We start from the raw sequence: 16,890 nt of genomic DNA on the forward strand, positions 1-16,890 counted from the left end.
TGCGAAAATGTAAAGCGTAGTTCATGCTATACTATACTACGATGCGCTGCATCTTTCAAAAGACTAAACCAATCTGATAGTCATCCAATCGTCAAGCAGTGGTATACCAAACGCCAATATACTCCAAAGTCATGTATGTTTGTACACGGGTATTTACACGCCCCAAGCGCCAGCGACGGCGTTGAGAGCACCGTCAACAGCCTCCTCCAGGGTCTCGACCCTCAGTCTGAGCGAGCGGTTCTCCTCTCGCTCCTTTGCCAGACGACCCCAAACAGCGGATTGTGCACCGCCCTGGCAATTCGCACATCCCCATCCGCCTTTCGCGATGTCGACTTTGCCCTCTTGTCTCTGCTCATATGTGCTTCCGCGTTTCAAGGGTTGCGGCTTGCGTCCCTTGGGTGTGATGTCGTGGATGTCGGTGTCGAGAATGGAGGAGCGGTCGGTGCCGGTGGGGCTGAGGCAGCTTCTTGAGAAGACGCTGGCGGCATCGGTCTCGGCTTCAGACTCGAAGCCGGAATCGACGCTGATCTCTGAGCCGGAGACGCGGTTGTGGCGGCGGGCGTTCTCCTGGCATGGAGCGTGGTCGCACTGTGGTGCGCCTCTGATGAGGGCTAGACTCCTCTTACGAGCCGCCTCTTCCTCTTGACGGGCTTTACGCTCAAATGCAAGGTCCTCCATGAGGCTTCGCATCTGCTCGTCTTGCTCAGCTGCCTTTGCCGCCATTGTCTCCAGCTGCATCTTCAAATGCCTTGCTCGTGTCTCGGCCTCGTCAAGCTCATCGTCCTGCGCACTTTGTTCGGCATGGGCATCTCCCAACGCGGTAGAGAGTTGGCGGTATGCGGTCTGGTAGCGAGAGAGGAGCGCTTCGGCGTTGGTGAGGAGGTCGTGGAAGGACGAGGGTGCCAGTGGATCGGCAGGTCCGTGTGGGAAGAGCGACTGCGAGATGCTCAAGTTGAGGAGCTCATCGTCGGGGTTGTGGTATGTGGGAGACTGCTGCGGAGGGGGTACAGCGGCGTTCTTTTGTGTGGACAGCAGCCATGCGAACTTGCTGCTAGTGGTGGGCTGGCTCGGGGCCTTGCTCGGTGTTTGGGTGTCGTCTGATCGTCTCGGGCTCTGCGATGTGCCCCTCGTAAGGGAAGAGCCGCGGTTGAAGAGGTTGGTCATCATGTTGCTGCCTCTCTGCTCTTCCTCCTCCTCGGACTCAGAGTCGTATTCCTCTCCCGACTCAGAACCAGAATCCGAGTATTCGTCTTGCTGTCCGACACCCAGCGTCACGGGTGCAGAGGAGCCGTTGAACCAGTTTTGGAGTGCCCTAATCTTAGGCTGGCTAGCGCTGGACTCGATAGCGCCTCTGGAGGGGATGAAGCTTGCCAAGGACTTTGTAGGTGAAGATGCTCTTGAAGTATGTTGCTGGATTGTCGATGTTGCGCGATTGAAGTTGTCGAAGATGGTACCAGTCAATGTCCGCTGGTGTGTTCGGCCAGATCGAGGGAAGTCTTCTAGTGGGGAAGGTGCATGTGGGTCATATGCCGTTGCAGTAGTGGGTGTTAAAGCGGAAGGAGGTGGTTGAAGGCCGGTAATGTCCACGTCGTCGAAGCTGTGCACTTGATCGCCGACCACGGGACTCGAGATCTTTCGACTGTGGTTCGAGCGGTGCGTCGCATAAGGGGCCTGAGGCGGCTGTTGGAGCTCCACGTTGTGAGGGGCGTTGCGGCTCATTCCAAACTACAGCCGCTAAAGGACGTCCGGTGCCGGGGTTGCAAGAAGGCACGCTGGTCAGCGGGCGAGGAATGCGTCAGTCGCCCAAAGATCGTCGAGCAGATGGATGTTTACGTATGAAACGCGAAAGCAACGGTTTCAATGCTGCTGCTAGGCGGGGTTGTGTTGAGGGTAACCCGGCCAACACTGTCAATCTATCGATAACAAGGCGGAACGAGGGTCGTGGGAAGGTAAAGCGGCGGTCAACGAATGTTTGGCGGTAGAAGTGGTAAGAGACGCAGTAAAATGTGTCACTGCCGGTATAGTGTACCAGAGAGCAAAAAGAGGGTTCAATGTTTCGTGAGCAAAGGGCGAGGTTTTGTCCTCGAGGGCTGTTTCGCGTGGTTGGCAGGAAACAGCGTGGCAGGGAACTAGATTTTGTGAGGCTGGGACGGCTAGCTCGCCCCATCACGTACGCAACGCACACCGCAACACGTAGCTGTCGCTTAGAGAGTCCAATGACGCCTTGCCAGCCAGAATGCTCTAATGCAAGACAGCCTGTAAGCTGCCTTCGTCCCTGTTTGCAAGCCGTTCGGTCTGCGTTCGCGTTTCGAAACATTTCATCGTGCAACACTTAGCGCACGGCCCAGTACGCGTTGAAATGAGCAGGGAAGGCCTATCTGAAGAAGCTCACTCAACAACAGGAGATTCAGCGACTGAGACACTGGTCGCGGTATCGTGTGATTGCGGCATCACACATCTGTCTCCCATCAGTGGAGGTACTCCCACTCGCCCACTGCACTTACCCCACAAATCTTCACACCGAATAATCGCGTACCCTTACAAGTTCACCGCATCTTCTTGTAGCTACACTTTTATTCGAACTGTCTAGTTCTGCGCGAGCAGGTGCGCGTCTTCTGACGTGCCCCACCGCTCCGTTCCATCTTCGGGAAGTACCACCCAGGGCGCCTTTTCTCGCAGAAATATGTGCTTCACAACTTTGGGTGCTACTTCCGTCTTAAGGGTCTCCAGATCGACCGTTGCCATGCACAACCCTAGACCGTCGGGATCGGAGGGATATGACATAGAGATCGGAGCTCCGCAGCCCGCGCAAAAGGTACGTTCCGCAACGGCCGATAGTCTTAGGACTGTGCGCGTGTCCGCATACGTGAAGGAGATGCTGTCTTTGGGAACGTGTGTGAAGGGCAGAAAGCCAGAGCCTGAGACTTGCTGACATGCGCGACAATGGCACAGTGTGATGTCTGAAGGTGCGGCGCTCGATGTGTATTGCACGCCACCACAGCGACATCCACCTTTGAAGACAACGTCATCGTGTATAACTTGTGGCTCATATCTTGAACCGTCCGCAGCTAGATGGCACGTTAGTTTTGTCTGGTTCAGCTCTTTGGGTCACTTACGTCTCCGCGCAATACCGAGGAAGACCGAGTCAATCTCCTCAATCTTTCCGTCTATCGCCAGCTTCTCCCACTCTTCCCTATAGATCTTTTGCGCTTTCCTTCGAATGTCATTGTTCGCAAACGTTCTCGCAACGTCCTTGACAATCACGTTTTCGACGAAGAAATCATCCCACTGCTCCATCTCGTAAGTGCGTCGGCCATATCCCGCTTGACTCTCCACGGTAACAACTTGATCTACCTCCACGCCCGCAGACTCCAGTATCTGCTTCAGTGTGTCTTCTGATTTGCTCCACGATCGATTATATGGAATGGGAAGTTCCAACCTGCGGGCAACCCTCTCCAGTACCATGCCGGAGACCAAGTTCCTCGGATGTGTCGCATCCATGGCAATGACGCCTCCAGGCTTCAGGAACCCTGCCCAATGCTCAATAGCAGCTTTTGGATCGGGAAACAAGACCAGAGCAGAAGCCACTGTGATGACGTCAAATTGCTTTCCTCTGAGTGCTTCCGTCTCTTCTAAATGCAGGACGTCGCCTTGAAGGAAAGTTGTGTTTGCGTATTTGTCCCCTCCTTGGGTCTTTCTGTGAGTAGCGACCGCGAGCATACCAGGGGTGACATCAACTCCGATGACATGCCCTTGTGGTCCTACCGCCTCTGCCTCGCGGAATGTCAACAGCCCGGTGCCACATGCCAGATCCAGTACTTGTTGCCCCGGTTGGATATCGAGATAGGAGATGAATCGCCTGGTGAAATCGTTGTGCCAGGTAGCGTCGTAATCCCAGGATTTCGAGTCGTAGAACCGGATAGCATCCGCTGCTTGCCGCTCGCTTGACATTTTGGCCGACTTGAAAGTATCGACCGTTGGAGATGGGAGAGCTCTCTTCATATGTACGGTTATGGGGTGGGTAGAGGCGATTGGCCAATGAGCGGTGGACTGCTTTGAAATCTACACTTGCTTTGGAAGTAGCCAGTCAGACTTCACCTTTACTTCCTTCTCTTATGATCTAAGATGACGAGGATATGACGAACACACACACCTGATACTGTTGCGCAGCGCTGTTCGGTTATATAACTTTCCTCAAGATTTCGTGGACGCTGCTGAAACTCCCGTGAGGCCGCAGGAGGGGTGCCGAAGCCGCGATCACTAGCGCCAGGGTTTCTGGCAAGCGCGATTACGGGTCTTTCCCTCTGCTTCAGGGCTCCTTCCACGTTGCTATCTTCAACTTTCATCATCATCATCAGAACTTGTTCTCCCTGACATGGGAGCCGTTCCTGTTCCCTATACGCTGCGCATCTGTACGTAAGCTGATTCTCATGGCTGAATGCGACCTCACGACAACGCCATGTCCTGTGCTAGGCTAGAGAAAGAGCTTGGAGACAGTGTAGCCTCTCGATCTCACCTCTCGCGAACAGCAACAACAATCACGACCTTGTTGAATGTCCCTGGCATGCGAGAGTCAAGTATAGCCGATTCATGCATGTCGCGATACCAGGGGCATGGGCTCCTTCAGTACTAGAACAAACGCAACAGCAGCGGGTGTCGCAGAACTTTGGCACAGTGCCAGAACTGCAAATAACAATGAAGCGCGCGCGACAACTCATCCCGCGTCTCCCAAGGGCCCTTCCACGCTGATACTTGGATGCAAAGGTCGCAATTCTCTTACTTGCTGAGCCCACGGAGGGACCTCTGAGCAGGACGTTGAAGATACAAGTAACAACATGTCTCCACGGATTACTGAACAGAGGTCTACACATAGTGGAATCAATGTCGATCATATACTGCCGGGTGATCTTGCATGGCCGACGCACAGGCTAAACGGCACTTCAGAAAGAGCCCCACTGCACCCCGCAACGTGGGGAAGCACAGAGAACCGCGATGGCGGTATTAATTTCCATTCAATGGTCGAGCCAGGGCTTCTAGAGTGCATACGTCTTCTTGCGTCCAATCGACTCTCACGTTGTGACGAGGTCCATTTCGACGTCCTGGCATGGCATCCGCTTCACTGCGCCATGCCCATATGAGTCTACAATACCCGGATTTGAACAATATTCAGGTGGTCACTTCTCGTTTTGGGAGACACGGCAGGTCATGGGTGTTATAGTGCGAGGCGGTCTCCTCGCGGCTCAAGGGAACTTTCGCACTCCAATCGATGACACCGACTATACAGATGACGACTAATTTTCCCATCAATGAGCTGTCGATGCAGGAAAAGGCTGTGCTACTTGCTGAAGGCAGTACTGTAGATGCTTGCATGAGTTACATGGGAGACGTTGTGTATCCAACATTCTCATGCCAGACTGTATCAATGGCATAATACGAAAACGCAGTATATCATCCTACACGAGTCTCTACTGAATAGCCTCTAGCACTTACACTAGAAATGGGTCTCGCAAATGTAGCAACCATAACTCCTGCTATGATAACCCCTGCTCCTTAAGCGCGTGGCGAGCATGAAGGAGACCAGCAGGCGCCAAGACGTGTTGCCTTTATTGCAGAGCAGTCACGCTACGAAGCTCACTTTGTCATAATCATGCATTCATATAGTGGCTATATTTCCCCGCGGGAACACGGAATGCTTGTGGAGGTCATCATCACTACATAAGAGACGAAAACCCGCCAGCAATCGTTAGTGTTGGTCCAAAAGGTTTACAATATCGCCGAATCGCCCACCATGAAATACTCATTCGTCCTTCCGCTCCTCGCTACGACCGTCCTCGCGGCACCGGCTACGGAAAAACGCCAGGACGCGACATGCACTGTCCCAACGACTTTCCCCTCCACCGCCAACTCCAAGTTGCCGAACCCCTTCAAGTTCTTCGACGGAAGGGCTGTTACTACGAAAGCCGATTTCGCATGCAAGAACAAGGAGGTCAGCGCTGCCATGCAGGCACAAGAGCTCGGTGACTTTCCCAAGAAATCATCAAGCGTCACGGCCACCTTCTCTGGCTCCTCTCTTTCCATCACCTCGACCGAGGGAGGAAAGTCGGTTTCCTTCTCGGTTTCCATTAAGAAGCCCAGCGGAACTGGCCCTTTCCCTGCCATCATCGCATATGGCGCTGCTAGTCTCCCAGTCCCGAGCAATGTCGCGACAATCACTTTCAACAACGACGATATCGCTCAGCAACAGGGTGGCAACAGCCGTGGCAAAGGCAAGTTCTTCGACCTGTACGGTTCCAGCCACAGTGCTGGTGCTCTCACCGCCTGGGCATGGGGTGTCGACCGCATCATCGATGCTCTTGAGGCCACTCCTAGCGTTGGCATCGACCCCAAGCGCGTTGGTGTGACTGGATGTTCTCGCAACGGAAAAGGTGCTTTCGTCGCGGCCGCGCTCGTTGACCGTATCGCCCTGGGTCTGCCCCAGGAGTCTGGCTCCGGTGGTGCCGCCTGCTGGCGCATCTCCGACTCTGAGAAGGCCAAGGGGAAGAACATCCAGACCTCCAGCCAGATCGTCGGCGAAAATGTCTGGTTCTCCACGAGGTTCAACTCCTTCAGCACCAAGTCCAACACCCTCGCTACCGACCATCATCAACTCGCTGGTATGGTTGCTCCTCGTGGTCTCCTGGTCATCGAGAACGAGATTGACTGGCTCGGTCCCGTTTCTACTACTGCTTGTATGAAGGCCGGTCGCCTCATCTACAAGGCTCTCGGTGTGCCAGACAACATGGGGTTCACTGGCTCTGGCAACCATAACCACTGTTCGTTCCCATCCAACCAGCAGACTGATCTTACTGCGTTCATCAACAAATTCTTGCTCAACCAGACCTCGAACACGGCCAACATCGAGAAGGGTCCGTCTGGTGCAGACGCTGCGACGTACATTGACTGGACTGCACCCACACTCACCTAGGAACTGGGTTTGATCGTGGAAATATTGGAAACGAATAGAGTTGACATGGGCTCGATATGTACATAGTTGGCGACGAGTCCGTAGCTGAATGACATCTTTGCCAAGATTGTAGCATCTTTAGATTGCCCTGGTCGCAGAACCCTGCCCAGTCTGAACTTGGAGCCAACATGATTACGCTTGGACTAGATGAATGCGCTGATCAAAAAGCAAATCCTCCATGCACTAGAAATTGAGGAGGAGATGTTTTCAGTTGCCTGGACTTTCGTATATGTGTGTATGCGATAGAGCGTCGTTGCGGATGGCTAAACAGAGCGACGGGAGCCTCACACCGTCGTTCAGCGCAAATCCAGAATCCTCACCACCAAGGCCTTTTTAGCTGATAGAGCCGCTAGGCAGGCGTAAAGTTAGGACAAGGCGCCTCGGTCCATGATTTGGGCATGTCTGACCGAAATTAACATTGAGAACAGGCCTGGTAAGAAAGGGAGAGGGGTTTGATGTTCGCTGGACTGTGGTAGCAGGTTTAGAGGGGTCGTGGACGTGGCACCCACTCCACTCGTTCCTCCGCCTCCGATGCGGTGGCTTATTCGGCACTAGTCCACGTCAAGCGCGTTGTTTATCTGTCTACCCCACAACCACTGCTTCAGTGAACATGAATGAAGACGGACGAGGAGGAGTGAAAGCAGCGCAGCAGGACGCCCACCACGCGCTGATTGGCCACAGCCCCAATTGAGCCATCACATGACTGCCAAGGCGCTAACTCGATTGCGACGCAACAACGCTCCAGGCTAGAGGACGTCCCAGCCCGCCGCAGCAGACGTTCAACACCACTCCCGATATCACTCCCAGTTGCGCCCGCATCTCAATATCCCCGCAACACGCTGTCCACGACGCGTATAGCGGTTTCCAACGCTTTTAGAGCGCGCCCGCGCCTTTGCCACCTCCCCCACCGAAATTGCGCGCACCCCCTTCAGCCTCACCACACAACGCGACTCTGCCAACGGCGCACCCCCGAAGGTCTTTCATCGGCTTCATCAACACAACGGCCGCCACCACCACGACGCCGCACGATAATGTTATAGAATCGCTGCACGCGCCCCCCATCCCGCCCGCGACTGTCTTTCCCTCATAATTGCGCGACTGCTGCCTACCCCGACCCGCGACCGCGTCGAGAGTCGACATCTCGCATCTTGGCTATCCACCGCGCAACACAACATTTATACTGAACCACCACCAGCATGGCGTCGGTTCAAGCCAATCCAGAAATGCCGGGGCAGGGTCCCCTCGCTGCGAACATTACGCGCGAGCAGATTCAGCAGGTCTTCCAGGTACGTACTGCCACTTAACCGCGTGTTCCCTTGCGCCCTGAGCAATTTCCTTTGCTCGAGAAGCTTACTAACACGGTCTTTAGAGCTACACCCGGATGAAGCAACAAGGCGTGCCCGAGACTAACCCCGAGTTCATCAAGGCGCGCAATCTTCTCACCATGGTGCAGAAGCAAAATCAGTTCCAGCAACAGCAGAAGATGCTGCGGCAACAGCAAATGCAGCGCCAACAAGGCCAGATGAACCCCCAAGCCGCACAACAGAACGGCGCCGGCATGGCCATGTCCAACGGCAACAAGCCAGCTGCTCCCACTGAGGGCAAAGTCGCTACGCCTGCGCCTGCCTCGAGCGGCCCTTCAACTACCATCCAGACTGCGACTGCTGGCGGCCAAGCTCCTCATGGCGACGGCCAGACCCCCACATCGGCGACAGCTGGTTCAATGCCGCTGAACAAAGATCAACTCCTTATGCTGCGCGCCCAGATTGGAGCTTTCAAGCATCTATCCAAGGGTCTGCCGTTACCCTCTAACATGCAGCAGCAGATCTTTGGTCACCACCAAGCCAAGAAGCCCCAGAACGCTGCCGAGGCGGTAGCTGCCGCCTCTCAGATGCTCGACAATGCCACCCGTGCAGGCAGCGCCTCGAGCGCAAATGGCGGCGCAGTACAGGAAACCCGGACTCTACCTCGTCTTCCCGATACCTTTATCGATCCTTGGAGCAGCGAAGCTTTCCGCGATGTGAACTACATCTCCCACACCCAGCGCAAGAACCGACCATACCTCGCAACTATCATGCCTCAGGGCGTTGACATGGATGCGGTCCAGCAGAGCATGGAAGACATACGCAAGGAGCGCGAAATCCTCCTCTACAACCGTCTCACCGCGAGGAGGGCCGAACTGGAGAAGGTCCACGCAAACATCGGTTCTTGGGATACCAGCAAGACCGATACACCCGAAGATGACGGAAAGGTCAAACTGGCCCTAGTCATTGAGCAGAAGAAGCTTAACCTGCTGGAGAAGCAACGGAAACTGCGGAGAGAGATCGCCCAGCAGATGATCCACGCTGACAACCTTGCCATGACAGCGAACCGAACAGTATACCGACGCCTCAAGAAGCAATCGATGCGCGAAGCCCGTCTTACCGAGAAGCTGGAGAAGCAACAACGCGACGCACGCGAGACCAAGGAGAAGAAGAAGCACCACGAGTTCATCGATGCTATCCGCAAGCACCGCAACGAGTTGCAGGAATCTGGCGCGGCTCAGCGTATGCGTCTGCAGAAGCTTGGTCGTACCATGATCACCACCCACCAGAACATCGAGAAGGAAGAGCAGAAGCGCATCGAGCGCACCGCGAAGCAACGTCTGCAGGCTCTCAAGTCCAACGACGAAGAGACCTACCTCAAGCTTTTGGGCCAAGCCAAGGATACCCGTATTTCGCACTTGCTCAAGCAGACCGATGGTTTCTTGAAGCAACTCGCCGATTCCGTCAAGGCACAACAGCGATCCGCAAACAACTCATACGAGCCAGAGGAGCCCGAAGAGGAGAGCGAAGCCGAGTCTGGTGATGAAGATCGTCCGGGCAAGAAGAAGACTGACTACTATGAGATTGCTCATCGCGTCAAGGAGGAGGTCACAGAGCAGGCATCCAACTTGGTTGGAGGTACCCTGAAGGAATACCAACTCAAGGGTCTGCAGTGGATGATATCCCTGTACAACAACAACCTGAACGGTATCCTTGCAGACGAGATGGGTCTTGGAAAGACTATTCAGACCATCAGTTTGATCACGTACCTTATCGAGAAGAAGCGACAGCCAGGACCTTACCTGGTTATTGTACCGCTGAGTACACTCACCAACTGGACCAACGAGTTCGAGAAGTGGGCGCCGAGCGTTACCAAGATTGTCTACAAGGGCCCTCCCAACTCGCGCAAGCAATACCAGCAGCAGATTCGATGGGGCCAGTTCCAGGTTCTCCTCACCACATACGAGTTCATCATCAAGGACAGACCAGTCCTCAGCAAAATCAAGTGGGTACACATGATTGTCGACGAGGGTCACCGTATGAAGAACGCCGGTTCGAAGCTCAGCATGACCATCACACAGTACTACACAACGCGTTATCGTCTCATTCTTACTGGTACCCCACTGCAAAACAACCTTACGGAACTGTGGGCTATGCTTAACTTCGTCCTACCCACCATCTTCAAGTCGGCTACTTCGTTCGACGAGTGGTTCAACACTCCCTTCGCCAATACTGGAGGTCAAGACAAGATGGAGCTTACAGAAGAAGAGCAGTTGCTCGTCATTCGTCGTCTTCATAAGGTGCTTAGGCCTTTCTTGCTCCGTCGTCTCAAGCGCGATGTCGAGAAGGATCTTCCCGACAAGACCGAGCGTGTGATCAAGTGCAACTTCTCCACTCTCCAGGCGAAGCTGTACAAGCAACTTGTTACACACAACCGACTCATGGTCAGCGACGGCAAGGGCGGAAAGACTGGTATGCGTGGTTTGAGCAATATGCTGATGCAGTTGCGTAAGCTGTGTAACCATCCGTTCGTGTTCGAAGAGGTTGAGGACGTCATGAATCCAACCAAGGGCACCAACGATCTTCTATGGCGCGCGGCCGGCAAATTCGAATTGCTTGACCGTATTTTACCTAAGTTCCAGGCTACAGGCCATCGTGTCCTCATGTTCTTCCAGATGACACAGATCATGAACATCATGGAGGACTACTTACGGTTGCGAGGCATGATGTACCTGCGTCTGGACGGAGCGACCAAAGCAGATGACCGATCCGATCTGCTGAGGTTGTTCAACGCTCCCGACTCACCATACTTCTGCTTCCTGCTTTCAACGCGTGCCGGTGGTCTCGGACTGAACCTGCAAACTGCCGATACAGTCATCATTTACGACTCGGATTGGAATCCTCACCAGGACTTACAAGCCCAGGATCGTGCTCATCGTATTGGTCAGAAGAACGAGGTCCGCATTCTGCGTCTTATCACTTCCAACTCGGTTGAAGAGAAGATTCTCGAGCGAGCCAACTACAAGTTGGACATGGACGGCAAGGTCATCCAAGCTGGTAAATTTGACAACAAGTCCAAGGATGACGAGCGAGACGCCATGTTGCGTATCATGTTGGAGTCTGCTGAAGCGGCTGAGAGCCTTGAACAAGAGGAGATGGACGATGACGACCTGAACCAGATCATGATGCGTCACGACCATGAGCTGATAACATTCCAGGAGATGGATAGGAAGCGTGCGGCTGAAGATCCATATGGTCCAGGTAAGCCGCTCGGTCGCTTGATCGGTGAGAGCGAGTTACCCGACATCTACCTTAACGAGGAGGCGCCCATTGTCGACGAGAAGGATGACACACCAGCTGGTCGTGGCGCTCGAGAGCGTACTCGCGTCAAGTACGATGACGGTCTTACCGAGGAGCAGTGGTTGGAGGCTGTCGACAACGACGAAGACACTATCGAAGCTGCTATCGCCCGCAAAGAAGCCAAGGTCGCCAAGCGGGGTAGGAAGAGCGGCGGAGCGCGTGACGAGGATTCGCCAGTGCCTTCACGTGCTAGTTCAGAAGAACCCATGCCGAAGAAGCGAGGTCGTAAACCCAAGGCTGAGAAGCGCAAAGCTGACGAAGCCTCCCTCGACGTTGACCTCGCACCTCGGAAGCGCGGTCGACCTGCTCCAGCCAAGGACATGTTGCTTCCTGACCAGCGAGCGTCGCTTCAGAAGGTCGTCAATGTTGTTTACGAAGCTCTCAACGATCTGGAAGAGGAGTCGCAAGACCCGAACATTCCTAACCGCGGTATCATCGACCCATTCATCGAACTGCCGGACAAGTGGGACTACCCGGACTACTACCAGCTGATCAAGAACCCCATCTGCATGAAGCAGATCGAGAAGAAGATCAACAAGAAGGAGTACCAGTCCGTGAAGCAATTCCGTCAAGACCTTGGCTTGCTGTGTAACAACTGTCGCACATACAATGAGGACACATCGCTGCTCTTCCAAGACGCCAACCTCATCGAACAGACCGCACTTGACAAGCTCCGTGAAGCAACGGCGGAGTTCCCAGAATGGCAAGATTACGACGACGGTGGCAGCGTGCACGGTGGTCTTAGCACAATGACAAGTGCAGTTGGCACACCACGAGCTGGCGTCTGAAGAACGTAAGTTGCACCACTACACACCATACATTGAGCATCTACTAACAGTACCAGATGACAACGCACGTCCACAACCATGACGCTTGACACCGAACCACCTTATACCTTCTCTACATGTCGTTTATTGCCTCACTGTATAACTTGCAAAGACCTGGACGAAAGAAGATTGAAGAAAGATTTCATTCCAGGCATTTCAATTGCGCGCTTGCACGGTTTTTCGTCGCTCCACCACATCACATTTGGGCGCGGCTTCTTCCCCCATGGTTTTAAGATGCTTGATTGAGTAACACGATTTTGGGGTTCAAGGGGGGGATTTTCTTTTCCTTTTCAAAGTGGAGTTTGATGCATGCATGCATGGCTATTGTAGCTAGTGAAAGCTTAGTTTGGCTCGTCTGCCTCTAGATAAAAGGGCAGTTTGATGGGCTGAGAGGGGGAAGAATGTGATTGTTTGCATTCATTTTGGTGCGGTTTGCTTGGTGTGAGGGATTGATGTAAATGACTGTAGTTGTGCAGAGTCACCAATCCAATGTATATCCGAAATTCCACACCTCCGAGCATCTGACAGCCACCAGCGTCTCGTCCAGTCATATGCCCTGCTCACTTATGCCTGCTCCGCGTTCCACTTGACGCAGTCATGGAACTTGACGCCCGTACCACCAAAGATATCCAGTGCGCTGCCGATGGTAAGATCCACCTTGCCCTTGCTCAGCTCCTTCACCAATTCCAAATCTTCAATCGAGCGGCCTCCTCCGGCATACGTGACGGGTATGCTGCACCAGTCCGCCAGCTTGGTAACGAGTTCGTGGTCGATACCGCGTTGTAGGCCTTCGACGTCGGCGGCGTGGATGAGGAACTCGCTGCAGTGGGGTTCGAGGAGGGATATCGATTCTATTTGTGTTTCGTCAGCTGTTGTTCTAGGATTGTGAAGAAGGGGTTTGGTGTATGTACCTTGGTTCAACTCAAAGTCGGTGATGGTCTGCCACTTGTTGGTCGCAACGAACCACTTGTCGTCTTTCCTTCTACAGGAGAGGTCGATGACGAGTTTTGTTTTGTCGTTGTCGAGGGCGTGGAGGACGGCGCGGAGGCGGTCCATGGAGAAGGTGGAGGAGGGGAAGAGGTACGATGTTATGATTACCTACTGCGCTTCGATTAGTTTATCTACCTCTTATAATAGCGTGTGTGTGTTGTTTTAAAGCAAAGCTCACCTTGTCCGCGCCTCGTTCAATCCATTCCGCCGCGTTCTTCTCTGTAATCCCGCCGCCAACTTGCATGCCGCCTTTCCATGCTTCCAACGCTTCTTGCGCTGCTTGATCGTTTCCTGGGCCGAGCATTATGACGTGCGCGCCTGTTAGGTCATGTTGTTTGTATAGGTCGGCGTAGAAAGCGGAAGGGTGCTCGGAGGTCCAGTTTGTCTTTAGGACATCGGGAGTTGTGGTGTTGAGCGTTCCGCCAACGATTTGCTTGACGCTTCCGGCGTGTAGGTCTATACAAGGGCGGAAACGCGTCATCTTGCGGTATGTATATGTGGTGATGGTGGTGTTGCGGGGGAGGGGTCGAGTGAAAGACGGAGGTCCGAGCGAGCATTTGGCGCTAAGAATTTCCCAGGTTGAACTTTTGGACCGCCCCGGCTTGCGCTCAGCACAGCCCAGCACAACGACACGATAATGGCGCCCGCACTTGGAAAACGGAAGCGCGTAACGCGTAAAGAACTCGAACAACCGTCGCCATCACCTTCTCCCTCTTCCGGCTCGGGCGACGACTCCGGCGCAGAAGATCTCCAGGCGATATTCCGGCGCGCATTCGAAGCAAAGTTCAAGCCTCTGCCCGTAGAGCCCAAGAAGCCGAAAATTGAGGAAGCGCCCGTGGAAGATGAAGCAGAGGAGGAAGAGGAATCGGACTGGTCGGGCATAAGCGACAACGAAAATGACGTCGAAGTCATCGAATACCAAGATACCCAGCGCGAACTCGACGAGACCGAACGGGCAGAAATGAAAGCCTTCATGTCGTCGAAACCGCCCACCTCAGCATCCACCACGACATCAAAGAACACCACAACTAAGAAGAAACAAGACGACGCCGACCCCAACGAATCTTCCATGCTAAAAAACGACATGGCCCTCCAACGCCTCCTCCGCGAATCCCACCTCCTCTCCGCCTCCTCCTCCAGCACCTCCACGCCCACCCTCGTCGCAACCGGCGCCGCACGCCACAAATCACAAGACCTGCACCTCCAAGCGCTCGGCGCCAAAGGCTCCATCTTCACACAGAAGAAGATGCCCATGGCACAGCGCAAACACATGATAGACAAAGCGCGGACGACGGAAGAGAAGAGGCGGGCGGACGCAAAGGAAGCGGGTATTGTCCTAGAGAGGGAGAATAGGGTGGTTAAGAAAGGGCCGGAGAAGAAGAGGGAGAGGGGGGTTGGCGGGCCTAGTATAGGCAAGTTTAGGGGTGGGACGCTGAGTTTGAGTAAGAAGGATGTGTTGAGTATTACGGGGAGTGGGAAGAAAGGGAAGGGTGGGAAGGGGGGTGCGAAGAAGGGGAAGAGGTGAGATGACGAGATACCCAATATGAGTTATGCGACGCGGACGATACCGTTTTTGAGTGTTCTGGGTGCCCTCGCGTACGTGTTTCGTGGATCACAGAAGATTCGTGGTGGTGAAGACGAGGGACATGCCAGCGCACGACTCAGAAAATACGAGCTTCGCTCCACGCGCAGGCCACAGTGAATGTCGCGGACGAACTGTCACTGAGCCTATTCACCGGAACTGATAAGGCGCTTTCACAGAGGGAGGAGGGAGGAGGGAGGAGGGAGGCAAGGAAAAAAGCCAGAGCTTTTGGTCTTTGCTCTACAACGACCTCACACTCTTTCTACTACGAAATCAACTCAATAAGATTGGTCCTCTACGTCAAGTGGACTCAACCAATAAAGCTCCAACTTAAGCTACTTTCAATCCAGCACTATGGATACATTACTATCTTCTTCCAAACCAGCCTGCGCATCGACGGAAGACAAGCCGTTCCGATTCCTAGACCTTCCCGCAGAATTACGATATATGGTCTATGAGGAAATCGAGACCTCGGCATGCCACTATCGACTCAAGGATCCAACATTCAAGCCTGAATCTGAGGAGCAAACGACTCAAGCATCATACATGACGCTTGCTGTGAAGAGCCTGCCAGTAGCCATACTCGCTACGTGCCGTCTCATTCATGAAGAAGCAGCACCTTTCCTCGCCCCCAAGCTAGAGACGCTACGTAATGAACCCTCACATTTCATCATCGACTCGACAAGCCTTCACAGCTTCGTTAACAATTACCGCAGCATTGGCACGATTCTCAAGATACATGAGTATGACGAAACCACAGAGGATTGGTACGGCCTTTGTGCTAGCAAAGATCCTGAAACCTGGATCCCGCGCCATTTCGACATAGGATGCACTTACGATCCACAATTCCATGTCTTCTTACGTGGCTCCAAAGAACATGCCACCATTGTCGAGTTCTACAGGAAATGCCTTGAGGTCCGACGACGCCGATACACCACAAAGACAGTGATCACCGTTCGTTATCGTCTTGGGTCACCAGCAGATCTCGTTGGCGACTTGAACTTCAATACGTGGCTGGCGGATCGGGCGAGAGATGGCTTCGAATTGCAACTTAGTGGATTCGGCCCCAACGATGTCTTGATTGCAATGCGAGATTTTCTAAGAGAAACGCCCAGTCTATATATTAATCCGCTTTGGCAGGTTAGAGAGATTTCGGATGCGGAGTGGAAGACAGCGTCAGCAAGGGATGGCATTGTTGATGTGAATGGAGAGGGTGTACCAGAGGGTGTACCACAGCCCAATATATTGAGAGAGCTTATGTACTTAGGCATCACAAAGATGTGTGCTTTATTATGGTTGAAGTAGGGAGCGGACAATCCTTGGAGGACTCACAAAGATATCTCTGTCAACCCTCTTTCATCGGGAAAGGCGACGTAATAGTACTTCACTGTAAACAAATGAGACATTCATGTCAACACTGGTGATTATCTATAAGATATCCCGCTGTGACATATACACACTCGAGACTACAGATTATGCAGCTGTAAGCCATGCTTGTGCAGTGTAAAACCGAACAAATCTCACACAAGTCATCCTATGAAAGATGCCGCACTGATTTCCACCTACTTTACCTACTAGTACTGCGATAACCCAGAGCGAGCAGCACCTACTCACAATTTCCGCAACACATACCATTCTTACACACAAAAATGCTCTCGAATAAGAGCAGTTGCGATCACCAGAGACATGAAGTTCCTCCACAAGACTCCAACGTTGCAACCACCACCAACCGCCACGGATACACATATCCAGACCCAACTACCCGAATTACTCGACATAGCCGCGCATTACTCGACCTCGGGAGAGAAGAACCAACAACTTGGT

The 16,890-nt window shown here is 53.5% G+C and overlaps 6 protein-coding genes across 6 annotated transcripts; 3 read left to right on the top strand and 3 right to left on the bottom strand.

Moving 5' to 3' along the window:
• Positions 1 to 153: 153 nt before the first annotated feature.
• J4E78_003820 (uncharacterized protein) lies at positions 154 to 1,719 on the bottom strand (the record flags this gene model as incomplete). Its single annotated transcript, XM_049364454.1, has 1 exon — positions 154 to 1,719. One exon carries the CDS (start codon positions 1,717 to 1,719, stop codon positions 154 to 156), a length of 1,566 nt encoding a protein of 521 aa, XP_049223532.1.
• Positions 1,720 to 2,586: 867 nt separating this feature from the next.
• On the bottom strand, positions 2,587 to 4,002 carry J4E78_003821 (uncharacterized protein; the record flags this gene model as incomplete). The annotated part of the gene is made up of 2 exons (XM_049364455.1): positions 2,587 to 3,068; positions 3,117 to 4,002. 2 exons carry the CDS (start codon positions 4,000 to 4,002, stop codon positions 2,587 to 2,589), a joined length of 1,368 nt encoding a protein of 455 aa, XP_049223533.1.
• Positions 4,003 to 5,788: 1,786 nt separating this feature from the next.
• J4E78_003822 (uncharacterized protein) lies at positions 5,789 to 6,964 on the top strand (the record flags this gene model as incomplete). The annotated part of the gene is made up of 1 exon (XM_049364456.1): positions 5,789 to 6,964. One exon carries the CDS (start codon positions 5,789 to 5,791, stop codon positions 6,962 to 6,964), a length of 1,176 nt encoding a protein of 391 aa, XP_049223534.1.
• A 1,235-nt stretch (positions 6,965 to 8,199) lies between these two features.
• Positions 8,200 to 12,455, top strand: J4E78_003823 (uncharacterized protein; the record flags this gene model as incomplete). The annotated part of the gene is made up of 2 exons (XM_049364457.1): positions 8,200 to 8,289; positions 8,373 to 12,455. The coding sequence occupies 2 exons, from the start codon at positions 8,200 to 8,202 to the stop codon at positions 12,453 to 12,455; spliced, it is 4,173 nt and encodes a 1,390-aa protein (XP_049223535.1).
• A 603-nt stretch (positions 12,456 to 13,058) lies between these two features.
• HIS7 (Histidine biosynthesis bifunctional protein hisB) lies at positions 13,059 to 13,965 on the bottom strand (the record flags this gene model as incomplete). The annotated part of the gene is made up of 3 exons (XM_049364458.1): positions 13,059 to 13,345; positions 13,406 to 13,592; positions 13,663 to 13,965. The coding sequence occupies 3 exons, from the start codon at positions 13,963 to 13,965 to the stop codon at positions 13,059 to 13,061; spliced, it is 777 nt and encodes a 258-aa protein (XP_049223536.1).
• A 156-nt stretch (positions 13,966 to 14,121) lies between these two features.
• Positions 14,122 to 15,009, top strand: J4E78_003825 (uncharacterized protein; the record flags this gene model as incomplete). The annotated part of the gene is made up of 1 exon (XM_049364459.1): positions 14,122 to 15,009. The coding sequence occupies one exon, from the start codon at positions 14,122 to 14,124 to the stop codon at positions 15,007 to 15,009; it is 888 nt and encodes a 295-aa protein (XP_049223537.1).
• Positions 15,010 to 16,890: the final 1,881 nt, after the last annotated feature.

This window comes from Alternaria triticimaculans (assembly GCF_023758025.1).
Source record: "Alternaria triticimaculans strain BMP 0046 chromosome Unknown scaffold_4, whole genome shotgun sequence".
NCBI lineage: Eukaryota > Fungi > Ascomycota > Dothideomycetes > Pleosporales > Pleosporaceae > Alternaria > Alternaria triticimaculans.